We start from the raw sequence: 13,067 nt of genomic DNA on the forward strand, positions 1-13,067 counted from the left end.
CTAAGCTCAAACAAGTATTTCTTTTCCTTTCAACAGTCACCTGTTTTTTCTGTCCTTTTTCAGCTGACAAGCTGTAAGCTGTAATTGCCAACAAGCCCATTCTACTGCTGTATGTGTGCAAGTGTATATATACATACACAATGTACACTGTATGTATACAAATGCAGTGTACACTATGTATACACATGCAGGCTAGGCAATAGGCCAGGCTTACACACTGACATTACGTACCAAAAATACAACCATTTACATAATCTTATTCTAATACAAAAACTTTTAAAGAATTTCTCACTGTCTGAGTCATCCACACAGCATCAGTCAAAATGCAGAAACAATGAATTCAGCAAACACTCTAAAGTTAGAGGTGAAATTCGTTAATGCTAGCTCATATAACCCGGTGATAATTCCAGAAGCTGAAGACCATTCTGTTAGTACAGATCAACATATGTCTAAGAAATAAAATGAAATAACAGAGATTTATAAGTTCTGATGACTGCTAGTGACTAAGAGTCATCCAAAATTTGGCAAACAAGCAAGAGAAAACTCTGCATTACTGTATGATAACATCCCAGAGCTCTGGTTTCCTACTGATAGGTCCTGATATGTAAAAAATGTAGGTTGTTTTCAGTTCCTCCTCTAAACCATCTACAAGGTTTAAGAATACACATGTTAAGGGAAAAGCATGGACCACAAGGGCTCAACACTACTGAAGGGTTTGTTCGAAATAAATTTGCCTCGTATTACCCTACAAATTAGCACAGTATATTATCAGAAGTTTATAAATGTATTGATAATTCATTTCTTCTTTTCAATAATGTAACATATGTATAAAAGAATGGCTTCTGTTTATACAGTATATGATACACTGTACATACAATTGGTTAATTTTCATTTGATATTCCTTGCTTGATATGGTTTTTTAAATGCTGACCTAACTTGGTAAGATGGGAACCTACAATGAAATCCAAGAATTGATTTCCAGTCAAAAAGTAAGAAATGTCCATTATAATTTACATTTAGGTCATTTTAAAGTGTAGTCTACTAAAAAAGTAAAGGCCAGATAGGAAGCATGTAAGCTTCCTTTATGGTAATAATTATTTCAGGTGTACAGTAAAAATCTTCCTCATTGTTTACTTCGTAAACTATATGTAAGGAAAAACTAATACCAAACTTAAAAACATTTTGTACATTAAGATTTTTCCCCAAAAATTATAAATTTTCTTCATATTTTTCAAAGTTCAAAAGACAATTTATATTTCCTTTTCAAGTGGAATGACAAAACAAGCAAAATCATGTAATATAATGTAATAATTTATTAGCAGAATGATGATAAAGTAAATAATTTGGTCACTGCAAATATAAAAAAATTAATATATTATTCAAGTCTACACTATCTGGTCTAGCAGAAGAGAAATTAATAAATGCTTACCTTTACCACTATCAATCATTGCCTGTCGTTTTGCAGCGCATTCTTCAATTTTCAGTTTTGCCCAACCTAATAATAGACAAATATTATTCATTGTACAAATTCAAAAATAACCAATATCTGTGCATGTAAAAAAAGTGGTTACACAAGAGTCCTAGACAAATATTAACGCCAATATTTTGTGAGCACAGGCAAAAAAAAAGGCACACACACACACACACACTCTCTCTCTCTCTGTTGCTTCTTCTCACACTGTTATTAAGCAAATGAGAACTAGCTGCCAGGAGCAGGAAGGAAGCAACTGCATCAATCACTTTAGGTTATTCTTCTGTTTTTATTATACTGTACAGCTATGCTGTGGCTCTGCATTTTGATTTCTTAACACATATTTAATCATGCATTAATTATATGTATCTAATTCAAAATGAACAATAATTAAAAAGATAACAGTTTAGATGCCTTATTTACACTCATTTGTGAACAATAATAGGGGTTCATGATGGCACTACAGAAGTAATTCTATATGAAAAGGATGATGATACAAAAACACCTGAAGGTAAAGCAGCTGTTATCAGTGTGGAGGCTAGAGTTGTGAAGAAAGAGCAAGTCTGCACTTGATAATCCTTTAATCTGGGGAGCCAAGCACTCTTCTCACCGCGAATGCAGAGCATACATTGTGAGAAGAAGCAACAGTGTGTGTGTGTGTGTGTGTGTGTGTGTGTGAGGGGGTTACTAGCCTGGGTAGCGCATGATAAGACTTTAGATGAAGATCTACTATGAAAGTCAGTGAGTTGGTAATCCCTCTGCCTGGGAGGGGAATACAAATCATCAAGCAGTTTTTTCAAAAGCTTATGTAAAGTTAATTCCATCTATTCAGATAATGATATAAACAGGTAGCTCTTAAACCTCCCCATGCAGGAAGTCTTACAAGGCCTGAGGGGTCCAAATCAGTAAACCCTAAAGTGGCAACTTAATCAAAAAGGGGTCAGAGATGTATCCAAGGTTAAGGATAACCTCCCGTGCCTAAACATTTAGGATGCTTACAGCATTTTCTATTATTAACTGTTGCCACTGAGATCATGACCAGGTTCTGCATACGTAAAAAGTCAAATCAGCATCACATACAAATACTGTAAACTGTTTATGCAGTAAGAACACATCTGAGTCATAATAACATTTAGTTGGGAAAGATTCTTGTCTAATCTAACAAATCATGATCAAATGTAAAATTACTCTAAAGGTGAACTCAATAATTGAATGAGGTAAGGCACTAAATTTTTACTGTTGCAAATCTGAGATGAAACGACTATAACATACAAACAATGAATTAATAATTACAGTAAATAACCATTAAACATATACTGTAATGGAAAACAAAATAGAGTGAAAATACTAATAAAGGAGAGTACAAATCCAGATTATCAGGAGTAACAGACGGTAATTAATACTAAATAAAGTGTATAGGAAAAAAAATGCAAACTAACAGCCCAGCAAAGCCAGAGCTCACTGAAACTTCACTATGGAGAGAATGATGTACATGATTATGCCAGCATTATCAAAATTAACATACCAATCAAAAATTTGCATAAAATCACTTAAATTCCTGTATACTATGAAAACAGATGAACAGAATGACTGTTCAAGCAAAAGTGAGACTTACAGTAGTCAGCAATATCAGTAAGGCACTCAACAGGAAATTCAAATGATACACTTATTAAAATCAAGGTCTTCAGATGTGTATATAATTTATGAAAACCTATCAATAATAATAGTTAAAGGGCAAGTGTAAGCAGAAATGATGAGAAATAGTTCAAAAATTATTAAAGACATGATCTGATAAGATTCTCAAGAGTAGAATCTGGCCAAACCATATTAAAAATAAGTAATATTTTATACTATTCTGAATATCACTAATTTGGTCAACAACAGCCCCAAATCATCATCCCCATCTTCACCCTCTGCTTCTCCATCCCCACCAAAATCCTTTTGCTAAGGAGTTGGTGGCCTTTGATGCTTCTCCAACAACAGTATTCTTATCAAAAGCATTTTCCTCCACTATACCCTTTTTCTCCAAATACTCCTTCATCGTATAACTCCATCTATTCCTCTGCCTCCCTTTTGTCCTTATACCCCTAACAGGTTCCAACCATGGCCCCCCCTCACTTCTTCCTCCTCACTCATCCTTACCACATGTCCATACCATCTTAACCTTGATTCTCTTATCATCATAGCAGTAATCTTTACCACCTCCGGCACACCTAATTTTTAATTTTCCAGTCTCTTATGCAGCGAGATCCTCAAAACCCATTTAAGTATCCTCATTTCTGTTCTCTCCAGCTTCTGTTCCTCCTTCCTTCCTAATACCCATGTTTTTGAATCATACATCATCACTATTCTGATTGCAATGCAATAAATCTTGATTTTCAGTTTATTTGGCATTCTCACTCCATTTCCCCAAAAGCTGCTTTTACTGTACTGTCAACCTAAGCTTCACACTCTCCATCCTGGCTTAAATTAGATCCTAATTATTTGAAATTCTTTGCAAGTTTCAAATCCACGCCTCTTCTGTCCTGTATAAATAACTGGTCTCCTCCCTGCTTGCTGGATACTGTAGCCTCAGTTTTACTCACATCTACCTTCATACTACCCCATTCAAGAGATTCCTGCCACTCTCTTACCCTTCTTTGCAACTTTTTTCAGTCTCTGTAATCAACAGATCATCTGCATATAACAATTCCCATGGACTTTCATCCATAATCCCTTCACTGAAAACATCGATACCCTCCCCATCACCTTCATGAGTTCCAAATATTTTCAGAGTTTTACAAAGAGTAACCATGGATTTCAAGGAATCAAGACCCCCAAGCATAATAAAAGCAAATGTCAAGTCAATTAAAAAACCAAAAAGCACAAGAATATAAAATATTTCTTTTTCCTATAAAAAACCCTAATGTAAGTGATAACTTACCTGATGCAACAGCCTTTGCCATACCTCCCATGGCTTCCACTTCATCTATAATGGTTTTACCAGCTTTATAAACTTCTTCTGTAAGTGACTCCATTGCATATGATCCAGCCCAAGGATCAATTACCTAAAAGAACAAAAAGTATCTTCTGACACGATTTTTATTCATCGTTAACTTTTTACACTTCAAAAGTACCTGAACAATATTTTCTGTTTCCCCAGTTTTATACAGGACACAGTTTACTCACATAATGTTAATCTTCAACATAAATTAAGATACAAAATATTGAATTACAAAAAGAAAAAAGGGATTTTGACAGAGGAAAAATCTATTTCTGAGGAAGGTCCCGTGTCACCCGGTGAAATTCCATTACAGCACGAATTTCTAGGTATAACAATGCTAGATATACCAGAGAAAAAGAGCTTTCAGGAAAGCTGGGGTTACTACCCCCAGTCGAGCGTCTTTTAGGAAGACGTCGGTATAATGAAGGGTGAGTGAAATACCACTACCACGGAAATATACTCGAAAGATCTCTCCTTATCAAAACCCCCGTAAAAAAGAGCGGTGAGCCGTTACAGCTCCCTCACTCAACACCCGCCAGGGCGGCGACACCAGCGCCACCTACTTCATTCCATGCTAGCACTAACCCCAGACTTGGCATGTGCAAGTAGGGGGGAGTACTAGGTCAGTTAGGGAGGGTCACCGGGTGACACGGGACCTTCCTCAGAAATAGATTTTCCTCTGTCAAAATCCCTTTTCTGAGTCCAGTCCCGTGTCAGCCGGTGAAATAGTGATAGAGAATCATGCCAAGACTGCTACTACTGGGAAAAAGGGGGTAATCTGAAGAAAAAGCAAAATTTAATGAAAATAATTTTAATCAAGCAATCTCTTTCATGAAGCAAGAATACCTAAAAGTAAGGTATCTTAAATCTAAGGCACATCAAAAACTTAGCACTACAAAACAAGGAGGTCCCGGTATGATGGGAAAAAACCTCAAAAATCTTAAAATTACTTAAAGGTAGTGAAACATGAAATGTGCACAGAACAAGCAAATACAACCTTAATACTATACACGTAAACTTAGGCTAAACACGTAAGAGACAAGACTAATGAAAATTAACACACACAAACATCTACTGGGGTACGTGGAGCCAAATAAAAACCGTCCAGTACCCCATAAGAAAAAACAATTATGGCTAGTCAGATTACACTTTTCCATCAGTAGATACAAGATACATCAATATGAGGGGGCAGGCAGTGAGGCATAAACAACCAGGAGAATAAGCAGAGAAGTAAATGAGGTAGGCGGGGGGGAAAAGGAAAGGATAAGGAAATGATTATTTAAGGTGGGGAGATGACACTTCCCACTGCTATTGTAGAATATTTCAGGGCTTGAGCGATTTTAAATAGTGGCGTTTAAACACTAGAGGTGATTTCCAACCCGTATATTTTGATAACTCTGAAAAGTCCATATTATGAAAGTAATTAATAGAAGTAGCCACTGCTCGAATATCATGAACTTTAGGAACTGAGTCTGGGTTGGCTTGTTTAATGAAATACAGAATTTGTTGCCTTATAGCGTTCAGAGAAAGAGTACCACCTTTCTCCCTGATAAAAGAGGACCCGACTTACTCTGTGGAGTTCTTAAGAGGTAAGATTTAAGTGTATAAACTGGACATAAAGATTGATCTTGAGGAAGGGCACCACCTTCCAAGGAGACCACCTGTCCTGTGGGTCTTCGTTCTTAGCTAAAAATCTAGGGTCAGGGAAAGGAGGACTTCTCCAGATGGGAGGAAGTTGACAAAACTATCACCTCTAGTGAGAGCCAACAGCTCTGAGATTCTAGCACCTGAAGCCAAGCTAATCAAAAATAAAGTCTTCCTTAACAGATCCTGATAAGAGCAATGGAAAGTTATCCAACTCTGATGCTAACTTAAGGACGTCATTGAGAAACCAAGTAACCGAATGTGGGCGTGATACTGGTCTCAGACGAGCGCATGCTCTGGGGATGGATGAAAAATAGGAATCTGTAAGGTCGATTTTAAAGCCGTAAAGAAATACTTTCTTCAATGCCGACTTGACTGTGGTAATAGTGGCGGAGCCAGGCCTTTCTCAAACAGTGATCTAAAGAAGGAAACTCCTAAATTAGTCGTCATGATTTTGGCTTCAGATGCTTTCAGGAAGGAGGCTAATTTTTGACTGCTGAGTCATACTGTCTAAGAGTAGAATCTCTTTTATCTGATTCTAAAAACAGAGTGTTGACAGGGTCAATGTTCGCTCCTTTTTGGGCTGCGAACTTTATAAAGTCCATAAAACTAGGGCATTCTGAATCCTTGAGGAAGCTGACACAGTCTTGGTTTGTACTGTCTGGGTCAGAATGGGCTTGGGAATCCGAAGACTCCGTAATCCCAGTTCCTGAAGAAGAGGGAACCAATTGCTCTTCGGCCAGTAGGGGCTATTAGGGCTGGTTGACCTTTGAATGTCCTGAGTTTGTGTAATACTTTCAGCAGTAAATTTATTGGAGGAACAGATAAATCTTCTCCCAATTGTTCCAATCTACTGTCATTGCGTCTGTGGCGGCACGCCTGAGGGTCCAGGTTGGGGCCACGTAACAGGGGAGCTTGAAGTTGCTCTCCGTTGCGAACAGATCCACTTGGAGGCCCGGAACCCGGCGGCAAATCCATTTGAAAGATTCCGCATCCAGGGACCCTCCGTCTCCAACGGGTAGTCCTGGACAGGGAATCCGCCACCACGTTCGGACTCCTGCTAGGTGGGTGGCTGACAGGTGCCAACCGTGCTTGTTCGCCAGGGAGAAGATAGCTACCATTACTTGGTTTTACTCGACCTGATTTGGAGCCGCCCCTGTTGATGCAATGAACTACCACTGCGCTGTCTAACACCAACCTGATATGAATCCGGTTGGGAGGGCGGATTTTCTTCAGAGTTAGAAAGACCGCCATAGCTTCCAGGGTATTTATATGGAACTGCTGAAACATTGTGGACCACGTTCCTTGTACTTTCTGTTTTGGTGAATATCCCCCCCAGCCGCTTAGAGAAGCGTCTGTGTGGATAACTAGTGCCGGAGGGGGAAATTGAAGCGGAACTGTTTTGGACAGGCCCTTGACTGTGGTCCAAGGCCGCAGTCTTGTCTTTAAGATTCGGGGATAGAGGAGACCTTGTCCCTGAGCTTGGCATTTGCTCGACTCCGCCACACTCTGTTTATGTCTTTTAATTTGGCTTTCAAGAGCAGGTCTGTCACTGAGGCAAATTGAAGGGACCGAGGACTCTTTCTTGGGACCGGCGGGATGCCGATGGATTTTTGAGAAACCTCTTGGTGAGAGATGCTATCTCTTTCCTCTTGGGAGGCGGGAGAGATAACGTGTGGGAGGACAGATCCCACTGGAGACCCAGCCACTGAAACCGGGACTCCGGAGTCAGGCGGGACTTCTCTCTGTTCAGCTGAAAACCCAGTGACTCTAGGAAATTGATGACTATGGACGTGACTTCTTGACACTCCGGAACAGTTGGTGCCCAGATTATCCAATCGTCTGGAGGTGCGCTGCTAGGGAAATTCCTTGGGACCGGAGCTGCTGTACTACCGTGTCCGCCAGCTTGGTGAATACCCTGGGTGCAATGTTCAGACCGAAGGGCATGACCCTGAAGGAGTAGGCTTGATTCCCGAGTCTGAAACCGAGGAACTGAGAGAAGTTCCGCGCAATCGGGACGTGATAATAAGCGTCTGAAAGATCGATAGAGGTGGTGACGGCCCCACGCGGAAGTAGAGTCCGTACCTGAGCTACCGTAAGCATGCGAAACTTGTCGCATTTTATGTAGAGATTTAGACGCGACAGATCCAGGATCACTCTTTGCTGATCGGAGTCTTTTTTGGGAACAGTGAATAGCCTGCCTTGAAACTTTAGGTGCCTTGCTTTCTTTATTGCTCGTTTGTTGAGCAATTCTGTTACGTAATCCTGTAGGATTGATGTGGGTGGCTGGTAAAATCTGGTTAGAGGGGGAGGGTTCTTGATCCAGCTCCACCCCAGTCCCTTGGACACAATGCTGTGTGCCCAAGGGCTGAAGGTCCATTGGTCCCTGAACCAATACAGGCGACCGCCTACCTGTGTTCTCTCAGTGGGAGGGAGCGGGTTTATTCCCTCTACCACGTCCAGGTCTTCCTCTTGGGGTGGTGTTAGACCTTCCTCTGTGGGGACCTTGCCCCTTCCTCCCCTTGCAACCCTATTGAGGCCGTGAAAAAAACCCACGGCCCTCATATGTAGGGTTGTATGCTGGTGAGGACACATAAGAGGGCGCAGCTGGTTGGACCAACACGTACTGTTGGGGTGGGCCTTAGAGGTAGATGGTTGGGCCACTGCCGAGACCGGGGACGGCTTGAACTACCGCCTGATGGGGCCTCTTATGCCTCCTGAAGCGTTTGCCTCCTCTCGTCTGGGGCCGGCCGATTCTGGAGTCTTGCGCTTATAAGTGGGAATGCCCCAGCGAGAGCGCAGACTCTGATTGGCCCGTGTAGCCTCAGACATGACGGATGTAACCTCTTCTTCAGGGAAGAGGTTAGGTCCCCAGATCGAGCTTTTAACGAGCTTGTTAGGCTCGTGGCGGATAGTAGCGTCGGCAAAAATGAATTTCCTGCACTCCAGTCTGGCCATGATGAACTCATGCAAGTCCGACTGAAAGCTCGCCAGGAAGGACTTAGCCAGGACCTGGAAAAAGGGTTCGTCTGAGCCGGAGACGGCAGTAGCCTCTGTAAGACAGCCGGAGCTCAAGGACCGGGCTAACTTAGTCCGGGCCTCAAACTCCGCCTTCAATAAAGATTCCGGCAGCTTAGGGAGCTGTTCACTAAACTGCGTGGAAGCGCAGAGGGGGTCCAGCTTCCCGACGGTGAAAGTGGACGGGGCGTCCACCCAGAACTCATTACTTCCTGGGAATACCAGGGAAGTAGGATCTGTTTCCCTTAATTGAGGTAAGGGATTACCTTCAAAGCATGCTCGGGCCGTAGCCAGAGCAACTTTGTCCATGCAAGGAGTGGGAAGGTCTTCTCCCAGGGTGAACATCGTAAAATTGCCCTTGAAAGGGGTCAATTTCGTGTTTACTGCCTGCCACTCCGTCAGAGTGCGCAGGAGAGCCGACTGAGCCTGGTCCCTAGGGATGATGACAGTCTCTCTAGGAACTTTGTCTGACCGAATCCAGGCTTCTTCTGTGAGCCTTACGAAGCCTGGATAAGGGGGCAAGAGATCGGGGGGGAAGAACTCCAATTCCTCCAACCGTCTCTCGTGCCCAGACCCTCCACTGTAAGTTTGCCATCATGTTGGATGGCCCGGAGTCTGAACCGCCAGGGGTTACCGACATCGAACGGCGGGAGGTCCGCAGTGTCGGGGATAGAATACTGTGGTTCTGCCGGAGGTTGGCGAGCCAAACCTGCCAGTATGTTGTCATAATTGGCAAACTTATCAGAGATTTTTTCAAACCTAGAATCTAGGTCCTCCGTGAACTTTTTGTAAAGTTCAGTGGCAAGGGCTTGTGCATCAAAAGAAGGTTGGCGAGGAGGGCTTGGTTTTGCAGCCCTCTTACTCGCGCCTTCGCCGGAGGAACCAGATTTGCTCCCGGAGGCTATCGGTCCTGAAACCTTAGCCTTCGACGGGGGGAAGGGCGATGCCTTCTTGGAAGTCGAGGACTTGTAGCCCTTCGCCTTCCATGAAGTCTTCAACTTGGGGATAGCAGACGGAGCTCTATCACCCAAGGAGGAAGACTTCACAAAACCTGCAAAAGAAGAAACTGATGAAGCAGGGAGTCAAACAAACAAAGGGGGCCCGCCCCAACATCCTCACTTACCTCACCACTTACCACCTGGTCCTGCTCCGTATTCATTGGTTCCAGGTCGAGATTTAGGGCGGCAACATCCTCCGAGACTTCAGCGTACATGATATCCACTTGAGGTGGCTGGGTCGCATCCCGGATTTGTTGGATGATTGGGGTGGCAAGTTCTTCAGGCACTGCAGCCGCCACCCCGTGCGCGGGGTAAAGCAAGTCCCTCAACCTGGCGTCGAGGGCGTAGGGCTTCCCGGACGGAACATTCCTGCCAAACCCAGCCACCCAGGCCCGGAGGGATTCAAGGCAGACTTCTTGGAAGCTTCGTCCGCCTGCAAAAGAAACCAGCAGTTAGTTAGGAACGAAAAGTCAGACCGGGAATATAAACAATACACAACATGAGGAGCATGAACTGGGGGAAAGAAGACTGTCACTTACCGACTCATCCTGGATGGTTGAACAGAGAGCAAAGCAAACCTCACAACCATCGGGGTGCCAAACAACCAGGTCGTCAAGCCGGACCGCACAACCAGCGTGGGTCCGGCATACTACGTGCCCGTAGGGTTGTTGAAGGGAGGCGGTACACCCCGGCTCCTCACAGCGAACAGTCTGTAAAAATAAAAGTACATGAACCTCACACTCTAAGCAATCTAAAGCCGGCAAGGCCGGGAAACTCAACTACAACCGGAATACTCCGGCGGAGAAGAACTCCCTATGATAAACTGGGCCAATAAGCTTTAAATGCACAGAGTGGAAGGTAAGGATTCAGACCCCGGAGGACTCCGGGGAATGAAGGAACGAGAAACCAGGAACTAACCATAAGGGCTGCCAGAAAAATAACGGCGGAGCCCCCGGGTGTAGGACCTGATTCACGCATATATGGATAAACAGATTTATCTAAGATTAAAAACAAAATAATAATAATAATAATAAAAATAACAAGTGATGGTAATACTCCGGAGACCGGAGGGGTCCGCTTCGCTTACGTGATATAGAAACTTCCCACCCTTACCTCCCCGCCGGAGAAACAAAACGGGTAAAGTGTTCTATGTTCACAACATACGGCGGAGCCACACATTTCACCCTAACTTCGTAGCCCGATGGGGAGATGAGAGGTATGAGAAAGTGATTCGAACACGCTCGAGCAAACAAACCACCCACCCCACCACAGCGAAGCTGGGGACGGTATGGGAGGGAGCGAATCCCTCTACCAATAGGAGGAGTCCCTGAACTCGGAGAAAACGCCATCTAGCGTCACCCTTGCAGAGTCGCAAGGCTGGGGGGAGTGGGAGGAGTAGGCTACCTGGAAGGGGACAGGAGACAGGAGAACATGACACCCGCTCAACTGCATCCTTCCCTCCAAATGAACTTGGAAGGGTAGCCTACTCAGGGAGCTACACAACCCCAAGCCCAACTCCTTGCTAGGGCGAAGCCTAATATGGGCCTAACCTAGTATAGGTTAGGAAAGAGAAAGGAGTGTAAAAGGGGAGGAGGAATAAGCAGGGAGAGAAATTTTGTGCCGAGAGCCAACCGGGACCGAGAAGGAGGGGGTAAGGAGGCGACTAACCTAGAGGAAACACATCCAAAGAACTCGATTCCCCCAAATGGAGGAAGAGAACTAAGGGGCTCACTCTAACCACCGTAAAAACGACCCGGAGGAAACAGCAACCAAAACTCCCTCAACCTCTCTCCGCACCCAGGGCAAGGGGATGGAGCTTACACTACAAAATACCATCACACATAAACAATCAAAATCAAATTAAGTTCATAGGGAGCATAGCCTACCTCGGGGGAGAGGCCCACCAGAGGTAAACCACACAACCAAAAAACAATAAACAAAAATAATTAAATATACTAAAATTAAAAAAGAGCACCATCTTCAAGTATAAAATAATAGCCTACTGAGACCAAAATGAAAATGAACCCAACCTGGGGTACTTGGACGGGGCATCACCTAAGAAAGGCCGATAGGCCGATAATGCAAAACAAAAACTAAAAAGGGAGGGGAGCCACCGCAAGGAACCACCAGGAAGGAATTCAAGGGGTTAAAACCTTTCTATAACGACGAGGAGACAACTCCAACCGAAAGAACAGAAGAGTAAGCCGCCATCGGTCGACATGGCTGACGGGGGACGCCGTGGCGTCATAAGATCTCAATATTTATGAAAACACGAGACCAAAACAGCCAATAATATAGTTCAAAAACCCCACAAGAAGATGGTACTTAACTTAGAGATGGAAAAGGTGCTCGATGCCATTGTAGATGATGAAAACAATCCAAAAAAGGGGACGAGCACACAAAAGAAACGAATTTATCACGTGCTAGAAAATGGAATGAAGTAGGTGGCGCTGGTGTCGCCGTCCTGGCGGGTGTTGAGTGTGGGAGCTGTAACGGCTCACCGCTCTTTTACGGGGGTTTTGATAAGGAGAGATCTTTCGAGTATATTTCCGTGGTAGTGGTATTTCACTCACCCTTCATTATACCGACGTCTTCCTAAAAGACGCTCGACTGGGGGTAGTAACCCCAGCTTTCCTGAAAGCTCTTTTTCTCTGGTATATCTAGCATTGTTATACCTAGAAATTCGTGCTGTAATGGAATTTCACCGGCTGACACGGGACTGGACTCAGAAACTTGTAATATAAAACTTGAAGTAGTCAGGAGAATATCTACAAGTGAAAAAAATACCACAAAACCCTGACACTTTAATAAGTTGATAGAAAATAGTCTTGAGAATGGAGCAATGCTTGAGTTCTGACATGAAAAAATCAGAACCTCCTCTTAATTACTTAAATGATTATTAGCTTCATGGAACATGGTTCCTGTAGATGTTTTACATTTTGTTAGTCACAAA

At 43.5% G+C, this 13,067-nt stretch overlaps 1 protein-coding gene across 1 annotated transcript in view; it reads right to left on the reverse strand.

The window, feature by feature from the left end:
- LOC136843714 (methylmalonyl-CoA mutase, mitochondrial-like) overlaps positions 1-13,067 on the reverse strand; it is a 418,104-nt gene that overhangs the window by 195,377 nt on the left and 209,660 nt on the right. Inside the window, exons 9-10 of the mRNA XM_067112308.1 lie at positions 4,395-4,518; positions 1,430-1,495 (exon numbers count right to left, since the gene is read on the reverse strand). Of these exons, the coding sequence (XP_066968409.1) occupies positions 1,430-1,495; positions 4,395-4,518 (190 nt within the window). The remainder of the gene's footprint in view (positions 1-1,429; positions 1,496-4,394; positions 4,519-13,067) is intronic.

This window comes from Macrobrachium rosenbergii, chromosome 12 (assembly GCF_040412425.1).
Source record: "Macrobrachium rosenbergii isolate ZJJX-2024 chromosome 12, ASM4041242v1, whole genome shotgun sequence".
In the NCBI taxonomy this organism is placed as follows: Eukaryota; Metazoa; Arthropoda; class Malacostraca; order Decapoda; family Palaemonidae; genus Macrobrachium; species Macrobrachium rosenbergii.